At 36.4% G+C, this 18,351-nt stretch overlaps 1 protein-coding gene across 1 annotated transcript; it reads right to left on the bottom strand.

The window, feature by feature from the left end:
- Window positions 1-2,507: 2,507 nt before the first annotated feature.
- LOC108341189 (cytochrome P450 714C2) lies at window positions 2,508-4,983 on the bottom strand. Its single transcript, XM_017578850.2, has 5 exons — window positions 4,602-4,983; window positions 4,260-4,486; window positions 3,920-4,167; window positions 3,470-3,824; window positions 2,508-3,171 (listed from the first exon to the last, which is right to left on the bottom strand). The coding sequence occupies exons 1-5, from the start codon at window positions 4,900-4,902 to the stop codon at window positions 2,746-2,748; spliced, it is 1,557 nt and encodes a 518-aa protein (XP_017434339.1). The 5' UTR covers window positions 4,903-4,983; the 3' UTR covers window positions 2,508-2,745.
- Window positions 4,984-18,351: the final 13,368 nt, after the last annotated feature.

The following is an 18,351-nucleotide window of genomic DNA, read 5'->3' as shown; positions in this document are numbered from 1 at the left end:
AATCTCTTAAATTATACTAATTCAGCTATGAATAAAAAAAAGAATGAATCTGCATCTTCTCGTTTCAATTTTTGTCTTAAATCCATTCAAGCGAATCAAAAGGGATTTCTTCCTTTAATTATCGGACTGTGGGCTTGCCTGCCACGGCCCGCAGGTTGGCTCGACGGGGCAGCAAATGTGCTGTCCGGATTGAGTTGGTTAGTTGGCTGAAATCTCTGATTTGGTCAGCTTATTTTGTGCCGGTTAATAGACTGAATAGTTGAGTCTGATCCATTATTTTTTACAACGTCCTACCATATATAAGTTTAAATTTTTCTTTGTTATACAGACATCCTTTTTCCTAATTTATTCATTTATTTTAGACAGATTTATGAAAGTTATTAAATAATGTTCTTTCAGGATCCAATATCTCCTCCAAAGACTTTTTTTTAGACCTCTGCACATTTAGATATTCGGTTTTCGTCCTCAACACTCCAAAGACTACTACAAAAGATCATACAAAAAGGTTTGTTGACGTTCAATAATAATTTGATTAGAGCTCTGAAATTAAATCTTAATTAATATAAACCTTAATTAATATAAAAAGTAAAAGTAAATTGTTACTAATATTGTATTTATAGTATTTTAATTTTATTAACTAAGAGTTCAACTAGATAAGTCATACTTATGTGAATCATCAACCCAAAAATCTTCTAATTCAATTATCTATTTCAGGTCTAATAACGAGTTTTAATCGATCCATTCTCTAAGATATCAGTACTATGTTTTCAGACTAGGATATCCCATCTCTGGTGCCCAATATGTCAGTATGACTTAGTACTAATAAAGAGTAAAGAGCATTTAGCCCAGTATAAATAACAAACATCATCATATTATAAATTTTATAAAATCAAACAATTTGTAATCTTTGAAACAACTCTCACTACAAAAAATGTTGATTTTAACGTAGGTTTATTGACAGAGGTTATAATAACCTCCAGTAATGGATACACGTAGCAGAGGTTTTCAAACCCTGGTAAGTTTTGGAGGTTTTATAGAGATCCCTAGTAAGTTACAAAGATTTTCAGAAACCCTGATAAGTATTTGAATTTTTTTTATGATTCCCCAGTAAATTTTTTTTATGATAAGTTTCCTATTGGGTTTTAAATGGGGGGAAAGTTCTAGAGCTTGCAGAGCACATGGGTACCGTAGAGATTAGAAGATAGGACGAATAAAAAAGACCCTTTTGTTTTATCTATTTTGGAAAACCCTTGGTTTTGTGTTTTCCAATTCATCGTATTGTCTAAATTATCCTCGTTTTTAGACCATTATTTAATTCGAGAAGCAAACACATTTTTAAACAACTGCTTTTTTATTTGCTCATAACATATAATTAAAATTAATGTTAAGGTTTGAAACTTTTACTAGCTATTTTGAAACTGCTGTTATTGGATTTAATTCTTGACTTATCTTTTAATCACTGTTATAAAATTGTTTTATTAGAAATGGTGCATGATATAAATGAAGTTTTTCTGATTTTGTTACAGGTACCTATAGCCAATGCTATATTTTTCTATGGTGACCGAGTCCAAGGATTACATAAACTATACGAAATTTGGTTCTTCCATCAATGCTTGAGTTAATGAAGCTTCTGTTTTTAGTGGACCTTTTGATGTCTATAGTGATTTCATACGTCCATGAATGTATATATTGAAATGTTCATTAATTTCACCTTTTAAATTTTATTGTTTATCATTTTTTATTCTCTCAACATTTATGTGTAGTAAAGAAAAGAAATAGATGAAATTGGTGGTTTGAAATCCGAAGAAAAAACATTAAAAAATAATGACTTACGTTGTAAGGGTTTGAAAACCCATGGGTTTGAAATTCCTGAAAAGCTACGGGGGTTATAAAATCGGGGTTATAAACCACAAGAAAGCAGCTTTTTCAGAGGTTACTAGAAACCGTGGTTAATTGTTAGTGACGCTGATTTTACTTGAGAAAAGTCAAATCGTGGGTAACACACTTAATAATAGTTAAAACCTAGAAACACTAAATATAACCCTAATTAAAAATAATTTTTCTTTTGTAGTGTCTAATATTTAATATGTGTAAGTTTTGAATTGTAAACTTTGACTGTTTAGTAAAACTATGCATTAAACTACTAAGACCCCATTACTCATCATCCTATGTAAAATCACCAATTTATAATTTCTTTGATACTCATAAATACTTTGAAGTGTGTCTCTTCGGTAAAATTAAGGGAGAAATTTCACATATTAGAATTACATTTGTTAAATTATTACAAAAGATGACAATAGAATTTAATAACGTAAAGATTAATATATAGTGATAATAGATTCACATGCCTACATTTGACATGATTTTTAGGATTTAATAACGTAAAGATTAATATACAGTGATAATAGGTTGACAGATCTACACTCATGATTTTTTTTACATGATTTTTATAATAAGTAAGAGAATGAGAAATAATGTATACACTTCTAATTCCAACGCGATATAATTGGAAGTTTGTCTCATTCTGACACAACTTATGATCATATGTTGTGAGACACGTTCACGATAAGTGCTTTTATTGCTTTTCTTCTATAAGTTGAAATAGGAAACTAGTGAAACAAAATAGCGGCCTTATTTTTGCATTATAAGATTTCATGCATCATAACATGAACACATTATGCTTAGAAAACTTATTTCACCAAAATGATAAATCTCTTAGCAGAACTTCTACTGAGAAGCAACAGTTCATAGTTTTTTGACCAAGATATTGACTCCATGTTCAGGCTCTACGAGCAACCTGAGAGTGGGCGAATGAACGTAGCGTGGAGAGAGTGAGAAAGTGAATTTGGACAATATGAGAGCTATGATCATCTTAAGTTCCACAATAGCCAAGTTCTGTCCAAGACACACTCGTGGACCAACCCCAAAGGGCATGTACACGTGTGGCAGCTTACAACAGCCTGTGGTTCCATTGGCAAATCTTTCTGGCTTGAATTCGTAGGCATCATCTCCCCAGATATCTGGATTTGTATGCAAACTCAATACCATTACCCAAATATTAAGCCCCTTAGGAGCATCAAGGTTCCCAAATTTCATGTCCTCCAAGGCCTCTCTTGACATCACAGTCACGGGAGGATAAAGCCGCAATGCTTCATTAATAACCATTCCTAGCTGCCACAACAAATTAATGCAAGTCATGCTTCATGCTATTTTCAAATTTTCAACATCTTCTGAAGATAATATACACTGTAATATCACTGTGAAAAATTATTAAGCATCGGAATTGTTTCTGTTAGCATAGCAGCTATTGCTTTGTCTAACAGAAATCAACTTGATAGAAGTTTAGAGTTATTAGTTTGAAGTATCATATTGTTGGTATAGAGTAGTTAGAATTTGTATAAAACAATTTATGTTACGCTAAAGGATATATGAGTTGTTTTTGTAGTGTATGCTGCCTAAGGATCCTCACCTGCTTCATCTTACCAAGCATACTAAAATCTGGGATTCTACCACTGCAAATTTCTGTCACCTCAGCACGAACACGATCTTGCCAATCTGGGTTTGCGGCCAGCAGCATCAGGCACCATGTAGCAGAAACTGCAGTTGTCTCATAGCCTGCCAAGTATATATTCTTGCAGTTATCAACGATGAAATTGTCAATGGCTTCTTTGCTTAGCTTAGTGTCCTTAACATTTTCAAGAACCACTTGCAGCAAGTCCTTCTCAAAAGTAGTTTCCTTTCTTTCCTTCACCACCTGGAGTATCATTTCTTTCACCTCCTTTTCTAATGTCCATATTTCTCTATTGGTCTTTATTGGAAGGTAGCTGTAACATGCACACGTAAATTAATCTTAAGTTGAAAAAAGGAAAGGACAATTATAACAATATTTTATGAGCCATAAGGAAAATCTGTATTGCACCTCATGCCAGGGATAAGTCTGAACATATTTTTCCAGGACAATAACTCTTGGAGAGCTACGAATCTCAAGAAAATCTCTTCACTCTTGGTATAATTGCTTCCAAAGCATGCTTTTGAAATAACATTCCCAGAGAAATTTCTCATGCACTCGTCAATTTCGATGTCAGCAACTCCACCTTCTGCTTCTATTCTTTTACTCCACGAGTTTACCACAGATACAGCAGACTCACTGACTATATTCATCATTCCCTTTGGGAGCACATAAAATAAAGTTATTGCAAGTTAGGAGTCAATCAAATACAGTATCAGCGAATACCAGGCAAAATGAAAATCTTATATACCTTAACCTTGTCCATGTATAGTTCTGGAGCTAGGATCTTTCTTTGATGGACCCATTTTGCCCCATTTGAAGATAAAATGCCTTGACCCAACAAAGGCTCTAGGTTTTTCAGTTGATATGCAGACTTCCCCAAGTCCAAGGATGTGCATACAGTGAAGTCTCTCACCATATCTGGTTGGTTCACGCACATTATTTGAATGGTTCCAAGAGAAAACGTGAACACTTGACCTGTTTACAAAAGTTCTGCATTATATATATGTACTTGTGATCTAACTACTAACACAATATATACTGATAGTAGGTAGAAACGATCATGTATATTAAGGGAATGAAAGACATATACCATATTCGTTTCTCCATTTCTCAAAGAGTGGAAGGAGAAGAGCAGCACAGTCGTGAGAGGAAGGGACTTTTGAAGAAGAAGAAGGAGGAGGAGGCTTTGAAGCGGCAGAGTGAGCTTCCTTTAACTCCAAAATATTTCCAAGCAGAATAGTTGGTGGTGGGCCACTGATACCTTGCTTCACTAGCTTTGAACGTAGCCTCTTTGGCTTCTCCACAAAGGAAGTGTACAAATACCATAACAACCCAACAAAACAAAGAAACACAATAGACATAAAAAACCGATAATCAAATTGAAGCTGCATGGCTAGAGAACACCTTCTCTTCTCAGCAGACTCAAGTCACATCCAAGCTCTGTTATATTGTGGTTTGATATGGACATGTGTCTACATATATATATATATATATCTATAAATGGACATATGTCTACATATGGACATATTTCTATATATATATAACTACCCAGACCTGACGCGTGCATATTTAAAAATGTAGTGTGAAACGCGAGGGCATCCACGCCCACTTTTTCTTTATTTGTTATTATTACTTTTAAATAAAATAATTATCATTATATATAAATAAATAATTTTAAAGTTTAATATATAGATGTAATGTGAAAATGATAAGTTCAATAATGTAAAGAAAATGTTATATATTGTAACATATTTATATGTACATTTTTAAATATTAAAATGTATTATAATAGTTATTTTAGGTAATGTTTAGATATATATGAAATGAATGTTTATTGTACTATGGAAACTGCACGACGAGTTAAAGAGGTAAGTCAATCTTTAATCATCATCAATTTGCCTTCCTGTCTAAAATTAGGGTATTTTGCTGAAAAATTGCATGCACGACCGCCAAAAACAATGGAGGAGCTCCAAGAACGAGTAGCTGAATTCATCCGCATGGAGGATATGCGAATCTCACAAAGAAAGCGACAACAAGAAGCTGAGGCAAGTGGAGGTAGAAAGGACGGTAAACGACCGTTCGACAATAATAGTAAAAGCGGGGAGTTTTCCCGAACATTTAAATTTAATCACTATACAACCCTCAACACACCTAGGGCAAAAGTTCTTGAAGAAGCTCTAAACGCTGAACTTCTCACACTCCAAACGAAACCATCTCCAAGATACGCAGATGAAAGGAAGAGCTGTCATTTCCATCAAAATCGGGGGCATACTACAGAAGAATGCATTACGCTGAAAAACGAAATAGAACGTCTCATTCGGGCAGGACACCTCCGTAAGTACATACAAGAAGCAAGAAGAAGTCCCGAACGAGCGTATCGGAAGAATGAACGAAGGCGAGACTATAGTCGCAGTCCTGCTCGTCATCGTGAACGATCGGTTCGCGGAGTTATAAACTGAAGATAGGAATCCAAATCTCTATTTAATGTCATGTTTAAATTCTTGATTTAGACTTTTGTTATTTTATTAAACTTTCATTATGCAATGAACAAAACCGAGCAATTCACGCTCGATCATCGGTTACCAATTTCGATCAAGAATTTCATAGTCAACACTAAAACCCTCTCAAAGCCGAACGGTAAAGCCCGTTCCCTAGGAAGCACTCTTAGGTCGAAGACCGGGCGGTAAATCCCTCTCGGGAGAGAGGTAAAGCCCTCTCAAAGACGAACGGTAAATTCCGTTCACTAGGAAACACTCCTAGCTCAAAGCGGAGGTAAAACCCTCTCAAAGCCGAACGGTAAAGCCCGTTCCCTAGGAAGCACTCCTAGGTCGAAGACCGAGCGGTAAATCCCTCTCGGGAGAGAGGTAAAACCCTCTCAAAGACGAACGGTAAATTTCGTTCACTAGGAAACACTCCTAGCTCAAAGCGGAGGTAAAACCCTCTCAAAGCCGAATGGTAAAGCCCGTTCCTTAGGAAGCACTCCTAGGTCGAAGACCGAGCGGTAAATCCCTCTCGGGAGAGAGGTAAAGCCCTCTCAAAGACGAACGGTAAATTCCGTTCACTAGGAAACACTCCTAGCTCAAAGCAGAGGTAAAACCCTCTCAAAGCCGAACGGTAAAGTCCGTTCCCTAGGAAGCACTCCTAGGTCGAAGACCGAGAGGTAAATCCCTCTCGGTTCCTGTTGAAGGACGAGCGGTAAATCCCGCTCGGTTAATGTCGAAGGTCGAGAGGTAAAACCCTCTCGATTAATGTAGAAGACCGAGAGGTAAATTCCTCTCGGTTCCTGTTGAAGGACGAACGGTAAATCCCGCTCGGTTAATGTCGAAGGTCGAGAGGTAAAGCCCTCTCGGTTAATGTCGAAGACCGAGAGGTAAATTCCTCTCGGTTCCTGTTGAAGGACGAGCGGTAAATCCCGCTCGGTTAATGTCGAAGGTCGAGAGGTAAAGCCCTCTCGATTACTGTAGAAGACCGAGAGGTAAATTCCTCTCGGTTCCTGTTGAAGGACGAGCGGTAAATCCCGCTCGGTTAATGTCGAAGGTCGAGAGGTAAAACCCTCTCGATTAATGTTGAAGACCGAGAGGTAAATCCCTCTCGGTTCCTGTTGAAGGACGAGCGGTAAATCCCGCTCGGTTAATGTCGAAGGTTGAGAGGTAAAACCCTCTCGATTAATGTAGAAGACCGAGAGGTAAATTCCTCTCGGTTCCTGTTGAAGGACGAGCAGTAAATCCCGCTCGGTTAATGTCGAAGGTCGAGAGGTAAAGCCCTCTCGGTTAATGTCGAAGACCGAGAGGTAAATTCCTCTCGGTTCCTGTTGAAGGACGAGCGGTAAATCCCGCTCGGTTAATGTTGAAGGTCGAGTGGTAAAACGCTTTCAATTTCGCAAACGTAGCCTCCCTCAAACTCATCAGTCTTATAGTTAACCACGGCTAAAGCCAAACGCTTAACTCAGACTTGGGGGGCATAGTGTACAGTATAAAATATTAACCGAGTGGTTACAAACAACCAACCGGATATTCAGGTAATCTCTTTATATCTTATTCTGTTTATATTTTATTAGGCTTATATCAGCTTAGGATCCATGAGGTAAACTATAAATACAAAGCCAGGGCCGAAATCCAGGTATGTTTCACTTACGCATTATTCACTCTACGCTACTCTCAAATACTCAATAGTGATAATCATTCACTAAATATTCAACTAAGAGCCGAGGCTCTTCAAATCACACGCCTAACTTGAGCGTCGGAGTATCTTTTGCAGGTACATCCTCCCTCGTCAAAAAGGAGATTGATCGGTTTGTGCCAGCACCAATCGGCCAATAGCAGGAGTTTGGAAGCGAGCGAGCGGTTCAGTCACATCAGCAGGTTAGTCTCTCGATCCCAAAAATATCCACCGAAACATTTTTAGTGTACAGTATAAAATATTGTTGAAATGTAATACTTATCATATAATTGTTATGATGAAGAATGTAATATTATTATAACGTTATATAGACACTAAAACAATAATAAAATGAATATAAGTTATTGTTATAAATTTGAAGTTTAAATTTAACATGTACATATATCAGCTTAAAATGTATGATAATAACAAGTTACATTGTTTTTTTCAATTACATTACATCATGTTGAGAAAATATATATAGTAGGAATTGATGAGTTATAACGATGGTGGCTAGAAAAAGTAATGAAAAATTATTGTATTTTTTCAATATAGGATGTACGCACCGTTTTCTCTTTTTTTTTTTGTTTGGCATTTAATATTTTTGAGTATATAACTAGACATGTATTTGTGAGTATATAATTATATCATTATTATTATAATATTATTAAAATATAAATTTATTTATACCATAATCATATTTTATTATTCTTATTATTTTATAAATTTATTTAATTATTATTATTTATATTATTATTTTTTTATTATAATGATGTAAATTAATTTTGTATCATTATTATTATTACTTTATATTTTAAAAACAAAAAGATTTACATATATGCAGCCAAATAAGTTATAAGCACTTAGATTCGTACTTGATATAGATTCTGGAACATTTCTTTGAAAATTACATTGCTAGTGAAAAGTACTGTTTGGTGGGGTTTAATTATTTGTGCTTTGGTTGAAGGCGACTTTTTGCTTTTTTGACATTTTTTTCATGGAACGTGTAAGATCCTCAATAATCAGGTACTAGAGGTGGTAGAGTGTTTTAAATTATGATATTTTATTATTTTATTTCAGAAAAATATAAGTCCGTATAAATAGAGTTTTGGTGTAGTTAGTTTCTTTGTTTCTAGTTTTGTTACAGTGTGTTAAATTGATCATCTCTTTAAAAATGTTTTACTTAGTATAATTTGTTTCAATCAAGTCTTTTTCGTTAAACATACAGAAACGAAGTTAATTGTGTTGGAACAATCGGTACCGTTATAGAGTCGCACAGCGGAATTAAAAACTTGAAAGAGAGTGGAAAGCGTGTTCGATCACAATTAAAATTAATTTGGTCCTTTTAGTAAAAATAATTTTCTTTGAGAAAATTTATCAAACAGTTGATATACGTAAAATAAAATGAGTGCAGGGAATAAGAAGAACAACACATAATTTTTATCCTGGTTCGAATCAAAAGATTCTACGTCCAGTCGTTAATCACTATAAATAGTGATTAACCTTTTTCACTAAAAATGGTTTAACAGATTACAACAAATAGTTAATAAAGCAGATAAATAAACCTTCCTTCGACGAACGAACCGGAAGAAGAACACTCTGCCAACTCGAAGAGAACCGCTCCGACTATCGACAAACGAAACGCGAGCTTCTCCTATTCACGAGACCAGGCAGAGCACCTTGCTAACTCGAAGAGAGCTTGCTCCGACAATCGACACACGAAACGCGAGCCTCTCCTGTTCACGAGACCAAGCAAGGGAACTTGAACTATAGCTTCTGAGAACTTCCTCTGACAAACAGTATTCTGCTAGAGCTTCTGTTCAACAACATTTTTTTTTTTATTTCTCCAAATCAAAATATATAGCCAAGTACACTGAATGCCAAAGGTTAGCTCCCAACTGCCATGAATAATCGATTATTGTAAGTGATAATCGATTATTCAAGTCCGTTACAGGGTTTTCAAAATGTGATAATCGATTATATGAAGAGATAATCGATTATTCCTGTATGACTTTGTGATAATCGATTATTGCCATTCCATAATCGATTATTGCAGTTAAAAATGCAAGTTTACAAGGTTTACAAGAATTTCCTACTACATTTAATTTCTACAAATTGCTTTTAACTAATTCTAATATCTTCTTCAACTAAAACTTCTTGTAGCATCATCAAAACAAATTTCTTCAAGATTTACCAATACTCCTTATTGGTAACAATCTCCCCCTTTTTGATGATGATCAAAAATTCAATTTTAAAAGCAAGTTTGGCTTACCTGCAAAACATACAAGCTAACAAACAACAACAAGGTTAGCAATACCTGTAATAATTTATACTTCTCCCCTTGTATTATTCTTCTCCCCCTTTTTGATCAGAAGCAAAAAGATCGGATGTTGAAGGCTCCCCCTAAATATGATCTCCCCCTCAATTAATCAAAGGATGCATATAATCAAGAGATCATTTTATTTATGAAAATAAATATTACATTATAAGAAGAATGGACAAACTAGCCGTTTATGGTCGTTTATAGCCGTTATGGGATGCTCCAACGACTCTATTTTTGAACATGTCAGCGTGATAATCGATTATGGCTTGTGATAATCGATTATCAGTTCAATAATTACTGCCCAGAATTGCATGATAATCGATTATGCATAATGATAATCGATTATCTGCTCAAGATTTTCCAGAATTGATTTTAATGCATGAATAATCGATTATGACTTGATGATAATCGATTATGAAGCGTTAAGTTTACGAAAAATGCAAAAATTTGCATAGATTTTGATTCTAAGATATGTCTAACACTCCAACCTCTCTTCTAAGTTCATAAAGTAAAGATACCCCCTTAAATATGCAATTCAAATTTAACTTTTAGCATACTCAATTAACCCACGAAATCAACAACCATTTTTCAAACAATTAAGATATCAATGATTAAGCAACCAATTTATAAACTAAAATGAATGCAACAGTAGCTTAAATGGAAATTATCACAGCTGCTACAGGTTTGATATGAAAGCATTTCAGCTAGCACAATCAGTTCAAAAAACTAACTTTGACAACACAATTTACAACTTTCAAAACAACAGCTATGATTCATGCACTCTCATATCCCAATCTGTTCAACCCAATGAATTCAACTCTGCATATAAAACAACATATATAAAAATTAAAACATCAATATGCAGTAATCAGATTTAATTCAATAACATTGTTTATCTTGGTTCAATGGATTTTATCCATGAAATATTGGCAAACCAGAATTTAAAACTGGAAAATTGACTCAAACAAGGAAATGTAGTTTTGACAACTGCTTTTAAAGACTATTCTACAGTGATTTTCACAGTTTGTAATCAAGCTTTATGTGGAGCAAATCATAGCTCATATGGCATGCATATAAATAGATCTCCACAGAAAACATCTTTGAAACGGAAATGCCAATTCAATCATCAAATAACTTAATTATCTAAAAATGCCAATGAAAATCTATCAACCAACTCATTTAAATGAATATAACAATAATCAAATAATGGAAAATTAGAAAGATAACCAGAACAAAGTGCAATAACACAGTTCAAACAACACTTAGCTCAATCACATGGAGTTCGAACCAAGGCTTTGAATGCCATTTGATGGATTCACTTCCTGCTCTTAGATCATTATTTCCGAAAGCATAATACCATGGATCTCTCCTCTCTTTTTGAGAACTTAACCTGCAAAACCATCCAAGAGAGGTTTGGTGCCCATAATCTCATTTGGGTCCTCAGGGTTAGAGACAAATTACTTTATAATGGGAATCCAAGCACATTTTCCATCAGGAACATCAAAATGTTTGATACTACATTTATTTGAAGTATGTCCTTTTTTCATACAATAGAAGCAACAAACACCATGCAGTTTGGTTTTTACAGTTGTTCCTTTTTCAACCCAAACTCTACGAGTTCTCTTAACTTTAGACTTTTTATGATGCACTTCTTTATTTCTAACATTGCTCCTTCTAAAAACATGTGAGACAGACTTGGTTGCTTTAGAAAGTAAATTTTCAAGTATGTCAATGTTAAACATATGACTTTTACAAGATAAACACTCAACAGGTTTTTCATTTGAATTAGATTCAGACAATTTTGTTTCAAGATTACTAACTTTGTTTCTTAATATGACTTCCTCATCTAATGCATTTTCATATTTCCATTTCAATTCTTTAAATTCCTTTTTCATATTTTTATAAGCAGCATTCAATGTTTCAGATTCATCAAGTAATTCAAGAAACGCCTTTTGTAAATCAAATTCATTAGATTCATAGCTAGAATTACTTACTTGGCTTCCAGCATCATCAAAATTAGCTGTCAAACACAAGTTTATTTCTTCAACAGAATCACTTGAACTAGAGGTGGTTGATGCATTATCCTTCGAGGCAATGTGAACCTTCTTCTTCTTGTGAATTTTCTTTTCTTTTCTTTCTTTACTTCTTTTGTTGCTTGAACAGTCAGCTTTCAGATGGCCTCTTTCACCACATCCATAACATTTGAAGCTTGAAGAGGAACCTTGATAGTCCTTCTTTTCCTTCAAGATTTTGCTTTCAGATGATTTATCGTTGGCCATCAAGCATAGATTTTCTTGCTCATTAGAATCGCTTGAGCTTGAGGAGTTTAATGTAGACCATGAGTTCGAACAAGTCAACTTAGCCACATTCAATACTTCATCATGAGTGACTCTTAAAAATTTCCACATTTCCTGAGCACTTTTATAAACAGATACTTTGAAAAAATCATCAATGGTTAGTGCAGATAAAATTATATTCCGAGCCTTAATATCAAACTGAGCTCGTCTATTTTCTTCAGCAGTCCAATTAAAATAAGGTTTTTCAGTCTCTACACCATCAACAGTATTCATAGGAATATAAGGGCCATTTTGTACAGCTTCCCAGATACCTCTATCAACAGACCCCATAAAAATCTCCATTCTCACTTTCCAAAAAGCATAGTTATCACCAGTAAACAATGGAGGTCTGTTAATGGAAGCACCCTCAGCATATACATGGTTTTGATTGTGACCGGCCATTTTCGCAAATTTTGAAAAACTATCAAAGCAAGCTCTGATACCAATTGTTGGAACAATCGGTACCATTATAGAGTCGCACAGCGGAATTAAAAACTTGAAAGAGAGTGGAAAGCGTGTTCGATCACAATTAAAATTAATTTGGTCCTTTTAGTAAAAATAATTTTCTTTGAGAAAATTTATCAAACAGTTGATATACGTAAAATAAAATGAGTGCAGGGAATAAGAAGAACAACACAGAATTTTTATCCTGGTTCGAATCAAAAGATTCTACGTCCAGTCGTTAATCACTATAAATAGTGATTAACCTTTTTCACTAAAAATGGTTTAACAGATTACAACAAATAGTTAATAAAGCAGATAAATAAACCTTCCTTCGACGAACGAACCGGAAGAAGAACACTCTGCCAACTCGAAGAGAACCGCTCCGACTATCGACAAACGAAACGCGAGCTTCTCCTATTCACGAGACCAGGCAGAGCACCTTGCTAACTCGAAGAGAGCTTGCTCCGACAATCGACACACGAAACGCGAGCCTCTCCTGTTCACGAGACCAAGCAAGGGAACTTGAACTATAGCTTCTGAGAACTTCCTCTGACAAACAGTATTCTGCTAGAGCTTCTGTTCAACAACATTTTTTTTTTTATTTCTCCAAATCAAAATATATAGCCAAGTACACTGAATGCCAAAGGTTAGCTCCCAACTGCCATGAATAATTGATTATTGTAAGTGATAATCGATTATTCAAGTCCGTTACAGGGTTTTCAAAATGTGATAATCGATTATATGAAGAGATAATCGATTATTCCTGTATGACTTTGTGATAATCGATTATTGCCATTCCATAATCGATTATTGCAGTTAAAAATGCAAGTTTACAAGGTTTACAAGAATTTCCTACTACATTTAATTTCTACAAATTGCTTTTAACTAATTCTAATATCTTCTTCAACTAAAACTTCTTGTAGCATCATCAAAACAAATTTCTTCAAGATTTACCAATACTCCTTATTGGTAACAAATTGTATATTAACATGGCAAAAAGGTTTGCAACTTTTTTCTTTCTCTCCTCTACTCCTTTACGCCCATATGTTTCTTTTTTTTCTCTCTCTATCCATTAGTTTTCTGGCGAAAATATTTGCAGCTCTCATTCACCAAACTGAAAATAATTATTTCATCTCTAAGAAGAATTGTAGCAAAAAATCTGCAAAACTTTAAGGATTATGTTAGATTTCCATTTCATTCTTTCTTTCCAAAAATTCCTCTTCATCATCACCGTTCCAACTGTGACACCCGGGCACGGAGACGAGGGCGGGGAGTGACGCCGGTGCAAGAAGCATGGTGCAGGGGGCACAGACAAGGAGCGGCTCCTGGCAGCTTCGGGTGGAAGGGGTACATGGACGAATCGAACATACACCGGAATGAGAGGGATCTGGAGACTGTGTAGGTATGGGACTATACAGTTGAAGGATAGCTTAAAGGAATTGATTTGACTACTCATATTACCAAAATGCATTTACTTTTCGGTAGCCTGACTCATAAGAACTCCATGGTTAAGCGTGCTTAGCCTGGAGCAATTCTGGGATGGGTGACCTTCTAGGAAGTTTTCCCGGAAAGTGTGTGAGTGAGGACAAAGCACACTGGAAAGCCTGGTGGTGATCTGTGGGGGCAGTCGACGGTCCCTGTGAGTTGCCGGGGCGTTACAGATGGTATCAGAGCCTAGCCTCTCCCAGTACGGTGTGGTTCGAGGACGAACCAGAGCGGAAGCTGGTGGGCATGTGACACCCGGGCACGGAGACGAGGGCGGGGAGTGACGCCGGTGCAAGAAGCATGGTGCAGGGGGCACAGACAAGGAGCGGCTCCTGGCAGCTTCGGGTGGAAGGGGTACATGGATGAATCGAACATACACCGGAATGAGAGGGATCTAGAGACTGTATAGGTATGGGACTATACAGTTGAAGGATAGCTTAAAGGAATTGATTTGACTACTCATATCACCAAAATGCATTTGCTTTTCGGTAGCCTGACTCATAAGAACTCCATAGTTAAGCGTGCTTAGCTTGGAGTAATTCTGGGATGGGTGACCTTCTGGGAAGTTTTCCCGGAAAGTGTGCGAGTGAGGACAAAGCACACTGGAAAGCCTGGTGGTGATCTGTGGGGGCAGTCGATGGTCCCTGTGAGTTGCCGGGGCGTTACAGATGGTATCAGAGCCTAGCCTCTCCCAGTACGGTGTGGTTCGAGGACGAACCAGAGCAAAAGCTGGTGGGCATGTGACACCCGGGCACGGAGACGAGGGCGGGGAGTGACGCCGGTGCAAGAAGCATGGTGCAGGGGGCACAGACAAGGAGCGGCTCCTGGCAGCTTCGGGTGGAAGGGGTACATGGATGAATCGAACATACACCGGAATGAGAGGGATCTGGAGACTGTATAGGTATGGGACTATACAGTTGAAGGATAGCTTAAAGGAATTGATTTGACTACTCATATCACCAAAATGCATTTGCTTTTCGGTAGCCTGACTCATAAGAACTCCATAGTTAAGCGTGCTTAGCTTGGAGTAATTCTGGGATACCTTCTGGGAAGTTTTCCCGGAAAGTGTGCGAGTGAGGACAAAGCACACTGGAAAGCCTGGTGGTGATCTGTGGGGGCAGTCGATGGTCCCTGTGAGTTGCCGGGACGTTACACCAACTCCCCTCTAACATCAGACACAACCAATCTTCATCTTCATCACCACAACTTCATATTCAATTTTTCATTTCTCCTCTATTATTCTCCATGGCCATCAATCATCGTCGTCTTTCTCACCATGATTTTTCACAAATAGATTCCAATCTTCTTCTCTTCCCATCCACTAATTCCAACCCAATACATGAGAACAAAAATTAGACAAGCTATTTTGTCCTTCATTCCACTCCCAAGCTACTATACCATTAACTTCTTCACAACTCATCTTCTCCCTTAATTAATCTCCAAATACTCCTTCAGATTCCTCACGCAGTGTCGTATCCATCAATGCACACCACCCTCACGCACAAATAAGAAAAACATATTCACCATCATCAACATCTCCACACTCCATCTTTCATCTTCACCAAAAAAAAATCAGAGAGTAAAATCACACAGAGGGAAAACATAAGAGTGTCAATGGTCAATGGCGACCTCCAATCGCTGCTGAAATGGCGGTGGTGCTGTAGAAGGAAAAAAATGCCAGTGACATGTAGGAGAACTGTCGTGGTTGCGGCTGAAGCCCCAAGCGGCGCAATGTTGTCTTCTATGGAGGCTACGCGTGGATCCTGATTTGGGGCTTAGTAGAAGAAAATGGAATGGTGTCCCCGATAACGAGCTCGGTGTGATAGTGGATATAGCCGATGGAAGTTGATGTAGTTGCCAGAGGCGATTCAACTGGTAGTGCTTTAGGTGAGGGGTATGGCTCGCATATTGGGAGAAGGAGAAAGGGGGCACACATGCTTGTTAAGGAAGAAGAAACATCATTGTGAAGAAGGCAATGTGAGAGGAAAATGTCGTCGAAGGCTTCTTTAGCTGTGAGCGTGGTGACAAATCAGGGGGAGACTATGAGCAATCTAAGAACCCTATATAGACCTCAAACAATGTTCTTTTTTTTAATTAGTTGAAAACACCAGTTTCAATCTATTTCATTTCCAAACCCTAATTGCAAGCCTTGTTTGTCGTTGTGTTTCTGTACTCTACAATCGGTTCTTGGGATTCTTGGGATAACACTCAAATCGAAAATTATTTAAGCACTAATCAAATAAACTTTTTATTAAGAACTTATTTTAGAAGAAAGTAAAAGATCAAATGATTTAAACTTTTATTAACTGAACAAAGAAGAGATGGGCGTAGAGAAGAGAAAGAAACATATTGGCGAAGAGAAACTGAGGAGCTGAGGAGAAAGAAAAAAAAGTTGTTGACATTTTTCCATGTCAGCACACAATTAACTATGTTTATTCATATTTAACGGAAGTGACTTGATTAAGGCAAATTTTACCAGGTGTAGACGAAGTTAAAACGTTTTTAAAAGGTTGGACCAACTTGACACACTGTACCAAAAGTAGGGACAAAGAAAGCAATTAAACCTAGAATTTTCTAATCAAGAAGAAGCTTTATATCTCTAAAATCTCTTTTTTTAAAATTACCTCTACCTTCTCTCTAGAAACCCTAACTTCATACTCATCTATCAGAACATCAAAGACTGCCTAAGAAATCCTTAAGGCGAGATTTTCATTTCTAACCGATTGATTTCAGTTATAGAGAGAGCAAATAGAGATCTTGGAGTCGTAAGAAGAATTTTATAATTCTTAGAACTGTCGGAGAGTCAACCAAGTAAGGGAAACTAGTTTGTTTGGTTTGGATTTGGTATACATGTGATATTTGTTGTTTGTATGATGATTGATTTATGAACTTTAATTAAATCGTGAAATTTTGTGTATTGGGTGCTTGAAAATGGTGGTGTTTTGAATTGAATACTTATGCATGTTGGTGTGTAGTTGGTTGGCTGATGTGAAGTATGTTTATTGATGAATTTGTGAATATAGATTTAGTAAATCTACGCAAATTTATTCTTACAGAACTTTGGTTTGGGATAAATTAGAAGAAGGGCAAGTTTTGGGCATAAAATGAGGGTTTTGACAAGTAAAATTTTAAGATCATGGTTTTGGGGAAAGTTTGCAGTTGTGGGAACTGCCTTGGGGTCATTTAGGGTTTATTTGGTCTCTTATTGTATTAAAAATCTGGTAAATCGTTTGGTAAAGAATCGTTTAGGAAGGAGTCGTCTAGTAAGGAGTCGTTTGGGAAAAAGTCATCTAGAAAGGAGTCGTATGGGAAGGAGTGTTCTTGTGAGGAGTTGTCTAATGAGGAGTCGTTTGGGAATGAGTCATATAGTAAGGAGTCGTCCAGTGGTACGAGATATCCAACAATAACTAAGTTATTAGAAATCTCGAACTCGAAGTTCTACACATCAGTTTTGGACGTTCTTTAGGTCGTTTGGGAGTTTTTGACCTTTCTAGAGTTGTTAGTGAAGGTTTCCAAACTGTTTTCCTTGTCTAGTGTGTCTAATAAGTTGCTATCACTAGTACAAAAACAACGTATTACGTCACGCGTTTAACGTTCAACCACTGAATAGCTAATGTTAAAAATGACCGATGACATTTTTGTAAATAAATGCAATTATTAAACGTCATTTAAAATTGTAATTCGACGTAAAAGGATATAAAATGTCGAATGTCCCAGCGCTAGACGTCAAAAGGTTAGTGAATTCAATAAAAATTTGAGCGGGAGATTGAAAATTCATTCACTTTATCCTAGAGCGCGAGACCCTCGTCTCTTCTCAAACTTTTCTCGAACGAAGTTTGACGACCATCACATTTAATCTTTCTTTCATTTGATAAATACATTTTATGTATGATTTTCGTTTGTTTTGACCGATTATTTTCATGCTTTTGTCCTTCAGGTCTCATAGAGTTGTAAGAAGGATCACAATTAATTAAAAAAACAAAAAAGAGGTGATTAACGTCATATATTAACAAAGTTCGACGTTAAGTTAACATCGAATTTTTTAAATTTGACGTCAATTTAACGTCTTCTGATATGATGTCGTTTACGAATTC

This window comes from Vigna angularis, chromosome 6 (assembly GCF_016808095.1).
Source record: "Vigna angularis cultivar LongXiaoDou No.4 chromosome 6, ASM1680809v1, whole genome shotgun sequence".
In the NCBI taxonomy this organism is placed as follows: domain Eukaryota; kingdom Viridiplantae; phylum Streptophyta; class Magnoliopsida; order Fabales; family Fabaceae; genus Vigna; species Vigna angularis.
This window is presented reverse-complemented; position numbering and strand designations above follow the sequence as displayed.

What these genes read in the sequence shown, in the direction of transcription:
- LOC108341189 (XM_017578850.2), bottom strand. Translation starts at nt 4,902, where the DNA reads ATGCAGCTTCAATTTGATTATCGGTTTTTTATGTCTATTGTGTTTCTT. An exon ending in TATACATGGACAAGGTTAAG is followed by an intron (nt 4,168 to 4,259) that starts GTATATAAGATT and finishes GTGCTCCCAAAG; the next exon opens with GGAATGATGAATATAGTCAG. An exon ending in AGACTTATCCCTGGCATGAG is followed by an intron (nt 3,825 to 3,919) that starts GTGCAATACAGA and finishes TGCATGTTACAG; the next exon opens with CTACCTTCCAATAAAGACCA.